Genomic DNA, 15,510 nt, shown 5'->3' on the forward strand with positions numbered 1-15,510 from the left:
TGGGCGTGTGTAATGGGCGTGCCACTTAGAACAAACGCCATGAAAATGAGTGGGCATGGCACCCCAGCACCAGGGTATGGCACGCTAGTAATGAATTCCAGAGAGTAATGGTGAAGGCCAAAAATGGGGCATGGCACGCCAAGCTGGGCGTGGCACGCCAAGTCCATCACACACCATGGGCGTGCCACTTGAAGAGCTGGGCGTGGCACGCCAGTTCATCAATCCAGAGAAGGACCATCATTTGGGCGTGCCACTTGGTATCGAAGGCGTGCCACGCCAACTCTAGCCCATCACTTGGGCATGCCACTTGATAACCCAGGCGTGGCATGCCAAGCTTGGAGGAGTCAACTTAAGATGGGCGTGCCACTTGAACATCAAGACATGGCACGCCAGTTGAAGTTTCCAGAGAGGAAATTGAAGACCCAAACACTTAGGCATGTCACTTGGTGTCGAAGGCATGGCACGCCAGGTATCATCCTCACTTGGGCGGGCCACTTGGGTCCCAGGCGTGGCATGCCAACACTAAAGAAGACCAAGCACCAAAGCTGGGCGTGTCACTTAAGGTCAAAGGCATGGCACGCCAACTCTCATTATTTACCTGGACGTGCCACTTAAATGCTAGGCGTGGCATGCCAGCTACTGGAGCAAGGAAGAATGCTGGGCGTGGCACGCCAGTTATGTTTTCCAGAGACGTGAAGAAGCATGTACCATGGGTGTGGCATGCCACACACTGGGCATGGCATGCCAGTTATGTTTCTCAGAGAAGAAGATGAAGCACCCACAATGGGCGTGGCACGCCAGACCCTGGGCGTGCCACGCTAGTTCAAAGCTCCAAGAAAGAGCCAAGGCATGCCACTTGAGGTCCAAGGCGTGGCACGCCATGCTAACCAATGCTTTAAGAAGAACCTGGGCGTGCCACTTGAGATCGAAGGCGTGGCACGCCAGGCCAACCAAGGTTCCAAGAAGACCCTGGGTGTGCCACTTTGGCTCGAGGGCGTGGCACGCCAGGCTAGCCAATCTTTAAAAAGACCCTGGGCGTGTCACTTGGGTTCAAAGGCGTGGCACGCCAGGGATGCCAACACATGGGGCATGCCACTTGAAGAGCTGGGCGTGGCACGCCAAGCCAAATTTAGTGGCTAGGCGTGGCACGCCGCTTAAACGCCAGCCACACGCTAAGCCTGAAGGTCATGTTTATTGAGTTTTCCTTTTCCCTCCAATTGTAATTTTCTTTTATCTTTTGTATTTTCTTAATTCTAGTGATAATTGTAGTATAAATACCCCCTGAAAGTACTGAAAAAGGGGGTTGAGTTGGGTTGTATTGGATTGACATTGTTAAGTTTAGATCTAGTTTTACTTTACACATCATCTCTTGTACTTTTCTCTGAGCTATGAATAGCTAAACTCCCTCTCATTGGGATAGGGAGCTCTGTTGTACTTGATGGATTAATGATAGTGAATTTCTTCTTCTCTTCATCTTCTCTTTGATTTGCTAGAAGGAATTTCGTTCTTCATGCTTATGTTCAATCATCTTGGGAAAGAGGTTGAATGCAAAATGGGTTTGATGGGAACCTTGGAAAAGGAAACATGAAACCATGCTTGAAATCCCTTCTCACACTTGAGTGGAATCTGGGTTTTGGAATTGGATATGGTGACATATAATCCACCCATTATTTGGATCTATGATGATGTGTGGTATAATCAGGGACCAAGCATATCTCTCTTCATGAGCAATTAGACCAAGGAATTGGATGATTATTAAGATTTGAGAGATTGAGTTAACAAGGGATTAGGACTCAATCAATCATGATTGCCAAGAGGTCAATGAGTTGCATGATTGAAGGTGAGATGAACTGAATTTAATCCAAAGAGATCAACATCTCCTAATCCCAATGAATTCCCCTATTCTTATCTTCCACATTCTTTATAGCTTTCTTTTACATTCTGCTAATTCCCCATTCCCAATTACAATTCAGCCATTTATGTTTTTGTTCTTTACATTCTTACCATTTACATTCCTACACTTTATTGCTTTCCTTTACTTCCATGTTCTTTATAATTCTGCAATTTAATTTACATTACTCAATACTCTCTATTTGATTAGCTTAACTAATTAACTCATTAGCTAACACTGCTCAATCAATCAATCTCTGTGGATACGATCCCACTCCTCGTGGGTTATTACTTGACGATATTTGGTGCGCTTGCCAAAGAATGGATTCATTATATATGTGGGATAGTGAATTCCAGTCATCAGTTGTGGACCTCTTCCTCCATAACAACGTCTAGATCTTCTACCAACTCTTCTTCTCCAACTATTCCCTTGTCTCTTGCTTCCCTCCATAATCTAAGGAAGGTCCTCTTAAGTTCACTATCAAAAGAGGTTGAAGCCCCTCTTCTACCTGTCATACACTCAATAAACAAAAAGCAAACAACAAGTGGAAAACTCACAGTTAATGAAAATTATGGTTAGAGTAGTTAAACAAACAGTCAGTGGGGTTATTGGATTAGTTCAGCTGGAAAGTAAATGAACAATGAAAAATAACTGAAAATGTAAAAGAAAATAACAGTAAACAAGAAAAGAAAAGAAAAATGCTCAATCTAGTTATCCTCTAATTTAATCTTTGTCAATACAAAACCAATCCCCGGCAACAGCGCCATAAACTTGGTACCCGAAAACTTGTCTCTCAACAAATTTCCATCGACAAGTGCACCGGATTGTCCTCAAGTAAAAACTCACAATAGAGTGAGGTCGAATCCCACAGGGATTGGTTGGTTGATCAATTTTGATTAGAGAATTGTTCTAGTTGAACTGAAGCAGAATTTGAATTTAGGTTTGCAGAATTTAAATTGGCAGGAAACTTAAAGTGCAAAAAATATAAATAACAGAGTGTAAATGACAGAAATTAAATGGCAGAAGAGAAATTACAGGGAATTAAAGTGCAGAAGCTTAAATTGCAAGAAAGTAAATGGGAATGGGGATTTTTAAGCATAAATGTAACAGCAGAATTAAAAGAATGGGTGAGATTAGAAATGCGAAGCTCATTGGGGTCAGGAGATGTTATAATCCTCCGGATCAAGTTCATTTTCATCTCTTCCTCAATCAATGCATTCATTGATCTCCTTGGCAATCTTAGGTGAATGGATCCCAATTTCTTGGCAATCCACTCTCTCTAAGCTTAAAAAATTGCCCAATTCCTTGATTTAATTTCTCATGAGAAGAGATGAAGTATTGTCACTGATTATACCACCTGTATTTCCAAATCAAAGTATTGGTAGGATTAAATGTCACAATATCCATCCAAATCCCAATCCGGTCCAACATGAGAAAGTAATTCTAGCATGATCTCTTCATTCCTCTTCCAAGGTTCAGAGGAGATCCAATTATGGATAGCTTCTCTTCCAAGACAACTACCCAATTGGATGAAGACCGAAAGCTTTCTAGCAAAATCAAGAGAAAAGAAATAAGAAGAAGAATGAAAACTAGTATTGATCCATTGAATTACAACAGAGCTCCCTAACCCAATGAAGATGGGTTTAGTTGTTCATAGCTCATTTCAAATCAAAATGAAAGAAAAGTACAGAGAAGTGGAGAAATTACAAAAGAAATTATTGCAGAGTCTAATTCTAGATCTAGATCTCAGTCAGCCAAAAAATCCCCTTCTAACTTAGACTATCTGCTATTTATACACTTTCTTCAACTAGTCTTCAAGTCTTGGATGTGGGCCTTGGCCTTTTGTTGAAGCAGATTAAAGTGGATTTCCATTATGTTGAGGAGACAGGTGCTCAATTTCATAGTTCTGGTATCAACGTTGGGGTCAACGTTTTTAACCAAACGTTGGATCAAACGTTCTTTTAAAGAAAATGGATTCTGGGTGTTTTAAGCAACGTTTGACTCAACGTTGGGGCACCAATGTTCACCTATTCACGCGTACACGTGGCCTACGCGTATGCGTGAATGGTCGATTTGCCATTCCACGCGTCTACATTCCATATGCATGTGCGAGGTTGGAATGAAATGCCTGTCCACGTGTACGCGTCGCTGCAAAGTTCCCAACTCCAGTTTTTTGAAAGCTTATCGCAAACGTTGGCCTCAGCGTTAGCTTGGCAACGTTCCCTTCAACGTTGGTTTACCCACGCATGCGCGTCACCTACGCGTGCGCGTGGATTGTCAAACTTCACGCCCACGCGTATGCATCGCTTACGCGTGCGCGTCGATGCGCTTTTCTCAACTCCAGATTTGAGCCCTGTATCGCGAGCGTTGGCCTCAGCGTTGGCTTGGCAACGTTCCCTCCAACGTTGTCCTATCCACGCGTGCGCGTCACCTACGCGTATGCGTGGATTGTGTTTTTCAATTTTCAGAGAACATAACATTGGGGGTAACGTTGGTGTACCAACGTTCCGTCCAACGTTAGCACCCAAAATTTGCTTTTCCTTGCACTTCTTTCACGTTTGAGGCAACGTTGGTGAGCTAACTTTGGCCACCAACGTTGTTTCCTCTTCTTCCTTTCATGGCCATTCTTCCTTGCTTTCCATGCTTTTTCCTTGCTTCTCTTTACCTATCATCAATCAAATATGCATCAAAGCTTTGCTAAATTCACAAGAGTTTGCATCAATCTTAACACACATATAAAAAGAGCATAAATCACATGAAAATGTATCAAATTAATGTATCAAGGTATGCATGAACTTTTCATCCAAACACTTATTGCTCAAGAAAGTGCATAAAACCTAATAAAAACAATAGAAAAAGGCTAGTGAAACTAGCCTAAGATGCCTTGGCATCAATCATTAATCATAACACAATAACTATCAAGAGCTAATCCTATTTCTTTATCTCCAACATCGGGAGAAAATCAAATAAGACTAGTTAATCTCAATCCATAAGTAGCATTAATGGAAACAAGATCAACTAACAACTCTAGATCACTAATCTAAATTCGGTATTAAGGACTCAAGATTGCCTAATTTCTCTTTCCAAGCCAAGAATACTCAAAATCTACTCTAAAACTAACCCAAGCATTTTATCAAATACTTGGTGTACATAAAAAGAAAAGCATATTAAATTGCAAGAATAATAAAATCTAAAGCCACCAAAAGCAAGAAAATAATAATAACAACTCAATTAAACAATAAGAAACATAAAAAGGCATCAATTGCATTAAAAAAATTAAAATTAACAAAAGTTCATCACATAAAAAGTAGCTCAAAAGAAAAATTAACAAGAAGAAATAAAATTACAAGAAATAAAAAGGCATAAAAGAAAAGCATGGCAAAATTGCAAGAAATATAACATGTTACGGCAGATGTTCTATGGATACAAGCTTTTTAATACACCAAACTCGTATTTTTTTTTAAAACTATTAGCCCCACAGGGGGTTTGTGAATAAGTGATTGTCTGATAATGAGCAAGAAAATGGTATACAAAGTCAACAGATCTCAATGAATAAAAAATAGGATTTATGAATTAAATTTTACTGCATATCAAACAAAATAAACGAATGTTTTGAAATCAATAACAATAACTCAAACAAGCATGAAAAGAACATAAAACATCAAATTACATTAAATGAAATTAAAAGTAACAAAAGTGTTCATAAACTAAAAAGAGGCATAAAAGAGAAATTAACAAGAAGAACTAAGATAGAGAACAAAGATGTAATAACAAAAAATTATAAGAAAAACTAAATGAAAATAAGAATTGAAACCTAAATCTAAGATGAAATTAAACTAAAAATCCTAATTTCTAGAGAGAAGAGGAAACTTCTCTCTCTAGAACTAACTTAAAGTATGTTTTCTATACTATCTAATTGCTCCCCGTTTCCTCTTGAATTCTGCATCAAATAGCTTTAGAAATGAGTTGGATTTGGGCTTGGATGGCACAGAAATTGCCCCCAGCGTGTTGCCTTTAATGAGGTCACGTGACACTTGTCACGCGTACGCGTGACTGGCAGATTTCCTTTCCACGCATACGTGTGGGCCATGTACACGCATCACCATAAATTCTGCAAATGCTCATTTCTTCATGAATTCTCCACTTTGCATGCTTTTCTTTTCACTTCTTCCACCTAATCCTTGCCTTATGAATCTGAAATCACTCAAAAAACATATCAAGGCATCGAATGGAATTAAAGTGAATTAAAATTAGCTAATTAAAGGCCTAAATGGCATGTTTTCACTATTAAGCACAAATTAGAGAGAATTACAAAACTATGCTATTTTAGTGAATAAATGTGAGAAAAGTTTATAAAATCCACTAAATTCAACACAAGATAAACCACAAAATTGGGGTTTTATCAGGCTCTGTATGGCTTTTCACTGAGTGAGAAGGCTTGAACACTGAGCTCTGTATGCTAGTACCACCTTTGTCTGAGAGTGGTTGTGGCTTAGGAATTTTGAATAGCAAATGGTCCTCTTGCGTTCTTAGGACTAGCTCTCCGCTCTCCACATCAATCAAGGTTCTCCCAATAGCTAGGAATGGCCTTCCTAGGATGATGGAGTCATCTTTTTCCTCTTAAGTGTCAAGTATCACGAAGTCTGCAGGAAGGTAAAGGTCTTCAACCTTTACAAGGACATTCTCCACCAATCCATATACCCGCTTTAGGGACTTGTCTGCCATCTCCAGTGAGATTCTTATGGGTTGCACCTCTTGAATACCCAGCTTCTTCATCACAGAGAGGGACATCAGATTTATGCTTGATCCAAGGTCGCATAATGCTTTCTCAAATGTGATAGTCCCTATGGTGCAGGGAATTACGAAGCTTCCAGGATCTGGCAATTTCAGAGGTAGCTTCTTTTGCACTAGTGCACTGCACTCCTTGGTTAGCACCACAGTTTCATCTCCCCTCAGGGCCTTCTTCTCAGAGAATACACTTTTCAGACAGGCCATATAGGGAGGCTTCTTCTCCAACACCTCAGCAAAAGGAATATTGATTTGTAACTTCTTGAACACACTGTCAAGAATTTAGCAATTTGCTCATCCTCGGTCTCCTTTTTCACTTTCAGAGGGTGTTGTTCTTTAGGCTCTTTCATCATTACTGGGGCTTGTACTATTACACTCCCAGTCTTCTCTTGAAACTCTTTCTCCTTCAATTTCTCAGCAGCATCCTCTTCTTTAGGCACGGCCTTCTTGCCCATAATGAGGTCTTTGTACTCTTCCCTTGTACTTACTTCTGTGTTGCTTGGAAGAGTGTTAGGAGGTCTCTCAGGTATCCTACTGCTCAACTGACCCACTTGTATCTCCAAGTTCTGAATTGAAGATCGAGTCTCTTACATGAAGCTGTGAGTGGTCTTGGAAAGATCAAAGACTATTGTGGCTAAGTTGGAGAGGCTGTGTTTGGATGTCTCCATTTGCTGCTGAGAGGGTTGTAACTGCCTGTTGTTGAACCTATTCTGATTAGTTCCACCCTGATTATTATTGAAGCTTTGTTGAGGCCTCTGCTGCTCCCTCGACCCAAAGTTAGGGTGATTCCTCCATCCCTAATTGAAAGTATTTGCATAAGGATCATTTTTGAGATTTCTAGAGGAATTTTTCATATAGTTTACTTCTTCCATGGTGGGCTGAGCAATGTCACCAACGTCCTCTTAGTCATATATATATATGTGTGTGTGTGTGTGTGATTATTAGTTTGATATCCTATGATGACTTTACTTGCTCTCTGTTTGCATATTCTGCATTATGATTTATTGTATGCATGTGTTTGTTTTCCTTTCAAAAAATGAAATGAATGATGATTAACTCATGAAAGACCGATAGTGCATTAGGCTTATATGTATATAAATAGTACGGATTTTAGAGTCTCATATATCCATGAAAGCTGACACCTAATTACTGGTAGTTATCCGAACCTGCCAGAAGCTAGCTCGTTAAAAGTTTAGTAGGAGTAAATATATTTTTAATATTCTTATATATCAGTGACATGTAAATTATTAATAAGGTTATATACTCAACTCTAAATAAGACAAGTATAGTTTCATTAGGTGCCTCAAGATTGTTAGAAAATTATTATTTCTTATAATCTATTTTGGGCAACACGTATATTAACTATAATCGCAAATTAAGTTATTTCACATTAAATTACTTATATAATGGTAATTTCATTTATTATCATAAATGTTGAATTAAATAAATCATTATTACTTTTGATTTGGAATTAAATGATAATAAAACCAAAGATACTATTTTATTTGAGATTTAGGGTATAATGGGTGCCACATTTAAATATAAATAGTGACTTCAGAATTTTAGTCCTCAACACATCAAAACCGCCTTTATAGCTCTTTTTCCATCAAAGGAGTTGTGATTCAGCCCTATCAGGGATACAGAAGGCTTTGGTTAAGAAAGATCAAAGAACCAAACTCTCTCAATTATACTCACAAAATCAGGTACATTTCCACGCTCTCAAATATCTATTTCTTAATGATTTAACATGGATGATCTTAGGATTAAGAAACCAAGAATTTCCAACAAGCTTAGGTAAAGAGAGTAATTTAAAAAATTTAGATAATTTTTTAGGGTTTGAGTAGTTTTGTTAATTGAAACCCATCTTTTATGGATACAAAATTATTTTTGTTATTTTGTAAGTGAATTTGTCAACGTTCAGAATATTTATAGGTTAAAATAATTATTTATCCTATGCAATATGTGAAAAATAAAAAAATTAATAAATTTAAAAAATATTACTAATTTTAAATTTATGAAATGGAAAATGAGAGAAATTATTTGAAGCACTAATTTTGATTTGCTCTTTTTTTTTTAATTTCAATAACTAAAATGAGCTATGAACAAAAATTTAGGAGTCAATTTGAATCACTTACAATGATAACACATGGAATTAAATTGGCATGTGGATAAACTATGTTATGATACGTGACGCTACGTCTTAGAACACATACAATGTGTCACTAGCAAATACTTCATCACTTTATTTCAGTAGCCAAATCTTGTTCAGACATGTGGAATTAGTTATTTACCTCAATATACCACATTAGCAAAACATTATGAAAATCTCTCAAGGTGTTAATATGAGTTACAAAGAGAAAATTTAAAGTCCAAATTGAGAAAATTGTCAATTCACTACAAGAAAACACGACTTTTGCCATGCTTTTAAAGCGTGGCAAAAAGCTGAAAAAAGCATGGCGATAGCTTTTCGCCACACTTTTTGAGCTACCGCTACGCTTTTGAAAGGGTGACCTATCAAAGGGTGGCGGTTGCTCTATCGCCACGCTTTTTGTAGCCTATTGCCACGCTTTTTGTTTGCCACGCTTTTTTACAAACTGTCACTTGGAAAAGCGTGGCTGTAGGTGGAAAATATGGCCACGCTTTTAAAGCGTGGCGATAGGTGGAGATACGGATACGCTTTTAAAGCGTGGCGATAGGTGGAGATACGGCCACGCTTTAAAAGCGTGGCGATAGGTGGAGATACGGCCACGCTCCATAGCAAAATATACAGCTACGCTTTAAAAGCGTGGCGAAAGCCTTGTTAAATTAAAAAAAAATTTCTTTTCGTTATTTGATCTTCATTGCTACACAATATAAATTTTCAATCTTTTTTTATTACCAAACCTACAAATATATTATGCAATTTTTATTACAAGACCAATCAAACAATAATTAGTGAGATATATAATTTACTATAATTGTTTTATACATTAAAAAACTATTACTCAAATACAAAATAAATCTCGAGTTCAGATTCCAAAACTAAAAACCGAAGAAAAATACAGAAACAAGAACATAAGGTAAGAAGCAAAAGATCCTAATAGTTGTGCATTTTAGATACCACATAGCTCAGAATGTTGTATGCCTATGAATCAAATACTATTAATACATTGCTTGCCATGATGAGGAATCCAATTTTTGGATATTGAAGCACAAGAAGCTATTTTTGAATAATATATATAGAGCATAACAGGTAAAATGTCTACTAGTTCATAGCCCCTTGCTAAAATTAACACAAGAAAATGGAAACATAGACTGGCTTATAAATGTCAGCTTTAAATTTGAGAAACCCAATGCGCTTTCCAAACATGTCTACACCCTGTTTACACCAAAAAGAGTCCAACTAGTTTCGTTGATTTTGATTTGAGAACATGAATAAGACTAGAAGACTAACAGGTTAGTCAGTTACTTAAATTATCACTTAACAAGGCCTAATTATCAGAAATCATATCCACTTTTTAAACACTGATGATACAATTACCAGAATTAGAACTTGTCTCAGAGCTAAGGTGCCATCAGCTAGAATCCCAATCTCACTTTGTAAGTTATGCAACCATTGCTTGAATAAAGAGGAATCAATAGCATTCCTGTAATGGAAAACAACAAAAACCAAACCAAACCACCACAACTGAGACATGTTTTTTATATAGCATGATAACAAGAAGAAACTGTGTGCCTATCAATTCTCTTTTGCCATTACATCTCATGGGAACTTGTCAAAACCTAGCATCTAAATGAACAAAACCTCCAATATCTAATTTTAGTAGCTGTCAAAACCTGCAGGGTGTGAAAGAGGAAGAAAAGAATGCCTAAATCCATCTTTTAATATAATTATTCAGCACATTCCCTTCCTAAACAAACACACTGAACTTTCAATACATCTCACCCTGAAATCAAAACAAGAACAAAATGTTAAAGAGTGTCATTATAATGTGTAACCTGAGTTTCTTCATTATTATTCACTTAAGAGAAATTTGATCTTGTTATATACTATGCCTAAGAGAGCAAGGCTAGCAGCTTTATCTACATCAGCATCATCAAAGATTAGAAGAGGTGACTTTCCTACTAATTCAAGTGAAACTTGTTTCAAGTTGCTGCTAGCTGTAGCAAGCNCGTTCATTCCTCTAGATTGAAAATATTGAAGGCCTATAATTTCTTCACCATCTGCAAACAAATTGAAAAAACCCGAAAACACTAAGTACACAAATTTACTACGGCCAACCATGAAACATACCAAGTATATTGATGATTACGAAACAGAATATACCAACCAAGTGAATGAACCAGGATGGAGCAACTGCCAAAAGTTGTTGCAGAATAAACTTTAGAAGAAGTTGGTGCTGAGTGTTTTGATGAACTAACTTCCAGAACTAGCATCCTCCCTGCGAGCATACTTCACCGCCTTCTTATTCGAATTAGCAGCAGATGCCTTCGCCTTCTCGATGCACTCATCATACTCTCCACAACGAAATGCCTTCACCTGCTTCAACTTCTCAAGGTTATACCAGTCCCTAAATCAGAGAAAAAAAATTACAACTCGAATAATAAACAAACTCAAGGATGACAAGCAACATTTCTTGAAAAGCCAATGAAAATTACATCATTCCTACATCTAGTTCAGGTTTCAGTCACATACTTCCCTAGCCTGCTAGCAAAATTCCGAATTTCCAATCGAAAAAACATCAAACAAGGGCAGAGGAATACAACAGAGTAGTACCAAAAGGAAGCTGATTTAGTGAAGAAAACAAATAGAAAAGAAAAGAGGAATACAGAACTTAAAAAAAGAATCACAGGTACAAACATGTAACCATAGGTGCAAACAAATATTCTATAAACAATGTTATCATATTAAAGAACCCCCAAAAAATTGGCTCATGAATGCATTTATAAGCAGATGGAATTCAAAATTTCCAGAGGCTTGAACTCATAAACAAACCGTCCTTTATTTCATCGTTATTTTTCAATTCCCGTTCCCCACCAAAACCTCCCCCAAATTGTGCACAACACTAAAAAAACCCCTAAAATTTGCAAATGCACTGCCGGCGCGAATTGAAACATGAAAGAAAGAGGAGAAGAACCTGAAACAACGCAATGAAGCAACTATTCCTTCAACAAGGGCAAGACCGACATCGACACCGAGCAAGAGATGTAGAAAACAGTTGCCGCCTCCGAGCTCCAACACCGAGCAAGAGACGCGGAAAGCCATTGGCGCTGACGCTGACGGTAAGGATGCTGGTAACGGCGACGAGGACACGAGGCGGAGAGGGAGCGGAGGCTAACGGCGCAGCGAGGGTGGTGCTGGAGACGGTGGGAATGTGAGCTCGAATAGGATAGCAAGGGTGAAAGAGTGACCAAGGGATGTGATGAGCTCGATGAGGGTAGCTCGATAAGGGTTGGGGACGGGTTGAAAGAACGTCAATTGGGTTGGGGACTGGGTTGGGGGCCGGGTCTTTAGGGTATTTTTTTTTTAAAAAGCTTTTGGCCACGCTTTTAAAGCGTGCCAAAAGAGTACTACGATATGGCCACATTTTGTAAGCGTGGCCGTAATGAAACTCTGTCCCCACGCTTCTAAAATGTCCCTGTTTCTCTCTATGGTCACGCTTTTGAAGCGTGGCAGAAAAAAACGTGGCCGTTTCTCTAATCAATTGCCACCCTTCCAAAAGCGTGGCCGTTGACCCTTTTCGCCACGTTTTTGAAGCATGGCAAGAAAAAACGTGGCCAAATCTCTTTTCAATTGCCACTCTCATAAAAGCGTGTTCATTGACCATTTTTGACCATGCTTTTAAAGCGTGGCAAAAAAAAGCGTGGCCATAGACCTTTTTTCTTGTAGTGATTTAAGAGCCAATTTAAAGTTTGAGTCAAATATTATGGGCCAATTTAAGTATTAAGTCCATCTCCGTGGTTTTCATAGTTGAACCCATCTGTTGTTCCCCCAAATCATCAAATTAGTGTTTGGCAAAAGCATAATGAATATTCAAACGGACGTTTTCACTTGTCCCTTTTTTTTAATTATTAACAATTAACGATTAGTGAATTACTTTATTTCAAAATTACCCTCTTATGCATACACTTTGTTCTAACTCTACTGCAGCTGCGGTGGTGGAGGCTATGGCCACCACAACATTATAGTAGGAACAAGGTGTATGGATGGAAAAATGATAAATTTGAAAATAGAAAAAAAAAAAGTAATATCGTAATCAGTTTCAAAAAAAAAATTAGTCAAATAATTTCACACTTAATAAATTTTAATTACTAAATTAGTTTTTAATATTTTTTTTTGTCTCACATCAAATTTTAATAAAAAGTTAGATAAATCAGTTGCTGTCTATTTAATAGAACACATAATATATAGTCTCTAAATTTTTAAAATTTTCATATTACTCTTTTCATATAAATGAACAAACTGATGTAGATATTAATTTAATTTGTCTAGCAGAATAAAATTTTGGGGACTAACTTAGTAATTAGAATTTGTTAAAAACTAAAGTTTTAAACTAAAAATTCTTAAAAGTTGATTTGAGGTATTACTCTAGAAAAAAACTAGAATAATGGATGGATAATACTAAAATTAGAAAAAAATTAAGATATTGGAGCAAAATTAGAATGGATGGATAAAACTAAAATCTTTTAAAAATGTTGGAGTAAAATGAAGATGTTTTAAACATTGAGGGATTTCATTTTCTTTTTGCTAAATTATAAACGAGATAAATGGCCTAACAAACAACAAAGAAAGAAATGCTTAAATATGTCTTCCTTCTCTAACCTGAGTGACTAAAGCATAAAGGGGCAAAGTCACATAGCTGCAAAGAACTTGAATGACGACTCTGAAAAAATTGCCACGCCTATTATTAGTCTACAATTTTAACAATGCAAGCTTGTCCTATCTCCAAAATACAAGAAACAAAATCATCCATGGGAAATAAGAAGAACTTACCCGATTGAAATTCTCAGGACAACATCTACAGTTGTTTTGTGAAAGCAAGAACGTATCGAGAATTCATACTGGAACAAAAAAAAGGTAAAAATTAGAATGTTCGTTTTAGTATTGCTGTTTCTACTGATCAAGTGTTCAACGATTGTAATATCCGTATTAACATTAGAATTCAACACGAGATGTATGTAGTAGTTATCTTCTAATTAGCCATGCATGCATGAAGCACTATGTAATGGGCTACAAAACTTTGGGATAATGGTTACCACAAAAGCTAGTTTATATGGTGAAAGAGTCTAAAGTCTTATTAAGCTATTTTTCAGGTGTTGGCCCTCCGATAGAGTGACTCTTTTACAAGTATTATTGATTCTGTAAGACTCATAATACACTAGGTTTGGGTTTAAAGTTTTTGGAAGAATGGAAGGGAGCTCCAGAAAATATACAAGGGGCTTCCATCATTTTGATAGGCAATTTTATGATGGAAGGAGTTTATGTGATTTGACATGTTTGATATACTAATCAAAATTAGTTTTGGTTAAAAATTCAGATTTCAGAAATTTTTTTTTTTATAATCTTCTTCCAAACAGATTATTTCAAGGCAGAGAATCTAAATGAAACATCTTTGTCACCCTTATTAGGTTATCTAAGCATTGTTAGAATATGTTGTCCAAATACTATCGCTAGTGAAGCCATCAAATCACAAACTTTAGAAAAATTGATACGGATGTTAACTTACGGTGCTCCAAGCCAAAAATGCAAGCTGAAATGCATTCTGCACCACGGAAGCAAAATAGAGTTTCAGAACACAGGAATGTTAGAATTTGATCAAATAGTAAACTATCTAAACAATATCCAAAAAATTTTAGTTCTGACGCAATGGATCCCAGAAGAACTAAAAAATCCGATAACCCATCATCAAAGACGGGAAATTCGACAAAATGATCATTGTTGGAGATTATACTTTTTAAAGGTTGTCTTTAATTAAGTCATGGATGAATAATTTTGTCAAGGTTAAATTACTCTTTTAGCCGCTATAATTTTATCCAATTTATAATTGAATTCTTATACTTTAAAAGTTTTTAATTGAATTTCTACAACAGTTTTAAATTTGTAATTATGTAATTAGTGTTCTAAAACCATTTAACTTAACGGAATATACTAATACTAATGGTGTGAGATGGAAGAAAAAAATGTTTGTTTTATAGAATTGTAAAAATATTAAAAATGTAGTCCAACATGTAGGTAATATGTTGCTCAACAGACAAGTTCTGTGTTAATGTGTCGGTCATTCAGCAACACGCAGATAACGTTTTGTCTGCTGTCTAGATGCAAGAGGCAACTTTGCTTTAGAAACAAATGATATTTATGGCTTTAGACCCACTTCTAGTGTATAAAAACGGAGGAAGAATGAAGTTGGGCTGCATATTATTTTCGTTCCCCTTCACTATCACCATACACCATATATTCTCAGCTCATCAAGCCAAGGTGTATGATCAGTGGCTCCAAACACGCGAAGGCTACGTGTCTTCATCCAAGCAGCACGCAAGCTGCATGTTAACCATGCTACGCCACGTATTGGCCATATATTGGGATTTAGAGTTTTGAATTAGTTTTAAGATTGAAATTAGAATATTTAAAATGGTACGTAATTATATGTCCTCTGAAGATCATATTATCAATTATTTGGGACATTCTAATTATGTAAATTTGTTATTTTTAATTAATTTATTAGTATTTACTTTATTAACATTAATTAAGTAGTTTTGTATTATTTATTTGGATAATATTATTCTAAATGTACTGTTAAATATTAATATAAATTAATAATATAATTAATAATAATTTTTTTCGAAATTAATCT

The 15,510-nt window shown here is 36.7% G+C and overlaps 1 protein-coding gene and 1 long non-coding RNA gene across 2 annotated transcripts in view; both read right to left on the reverse strand.

Moving 5' to 3' along the window:
• Nucleotides 6,512-7,134, reverse strand: LOC107636509. The gene is made up of 2 exons (XM_016340012.1): nucleotides 6,952-7,134; nucleotides 6,512-6,910 (listed from the first exon to the last, which is right to left on the reverse strand). Exons 1-2 carry the CDS (start codon nucleotides 7,132-7,134, stop codon nucleotides 6,512-6,514), a joined length of 582 nt encoding a protein of 193 aa, XP_016195498.1.
• The window catches only part of LOC110271066, a 20,452-nt gene continuing 17,551 nt past the window's right edge, over nucleotides 12,610-15,510 (reverse strand). Inside the window, exons 3-6 of the long non-coding RNA XR_002361127.1 lie at nucleotides 14,386-14,421; nucleotides 13,653-13,720; nucleotides 13,482-13,542; nucleotides 12,610-12,639 (exon numbers count right to left, since the gene is read on the reverse strand). This is a non-coding gene — a long non-coding RNA (uncharacterized LOC110271066). The remainder of the gene's footprint in view (nucleotides 12,640-13,481; nucleotides 13,543-13,652; nucleotides 13,721-14,385; nucleotides 14,422-15,510) is intronic.

Source organism: Arachis ipaensis, chromosome B04 (genome assembly GCF_000816755.2).
Source record: "Arachis ipaensis cultivar K30076 chromosome B04, Araip1.1, whole genome shotgun sequence".
NCBI lineage: Eukaryota > Viridiplantae > Streptophyta > Magnoliopsida > Fabales > Fabaceae > Arachis > Arachis ipaensis.

Coding starts and splice junctions, on each gene's coding strand:
- LOC107636509 (XM_016340012.1), bottom strand. CDS start 7,134: ATGGGCAAGAAGGCCGTGCCTAAAGAAGAGGATGCTGCTGAGAAATTG. Junction 6,911..6,951: donor AAATTGCTAAATTCTTGACA/GTGTGTTCAAGA, acceptor CCTTTTGCTGAG/GTGTTGGAGAAGAAGCCTCC.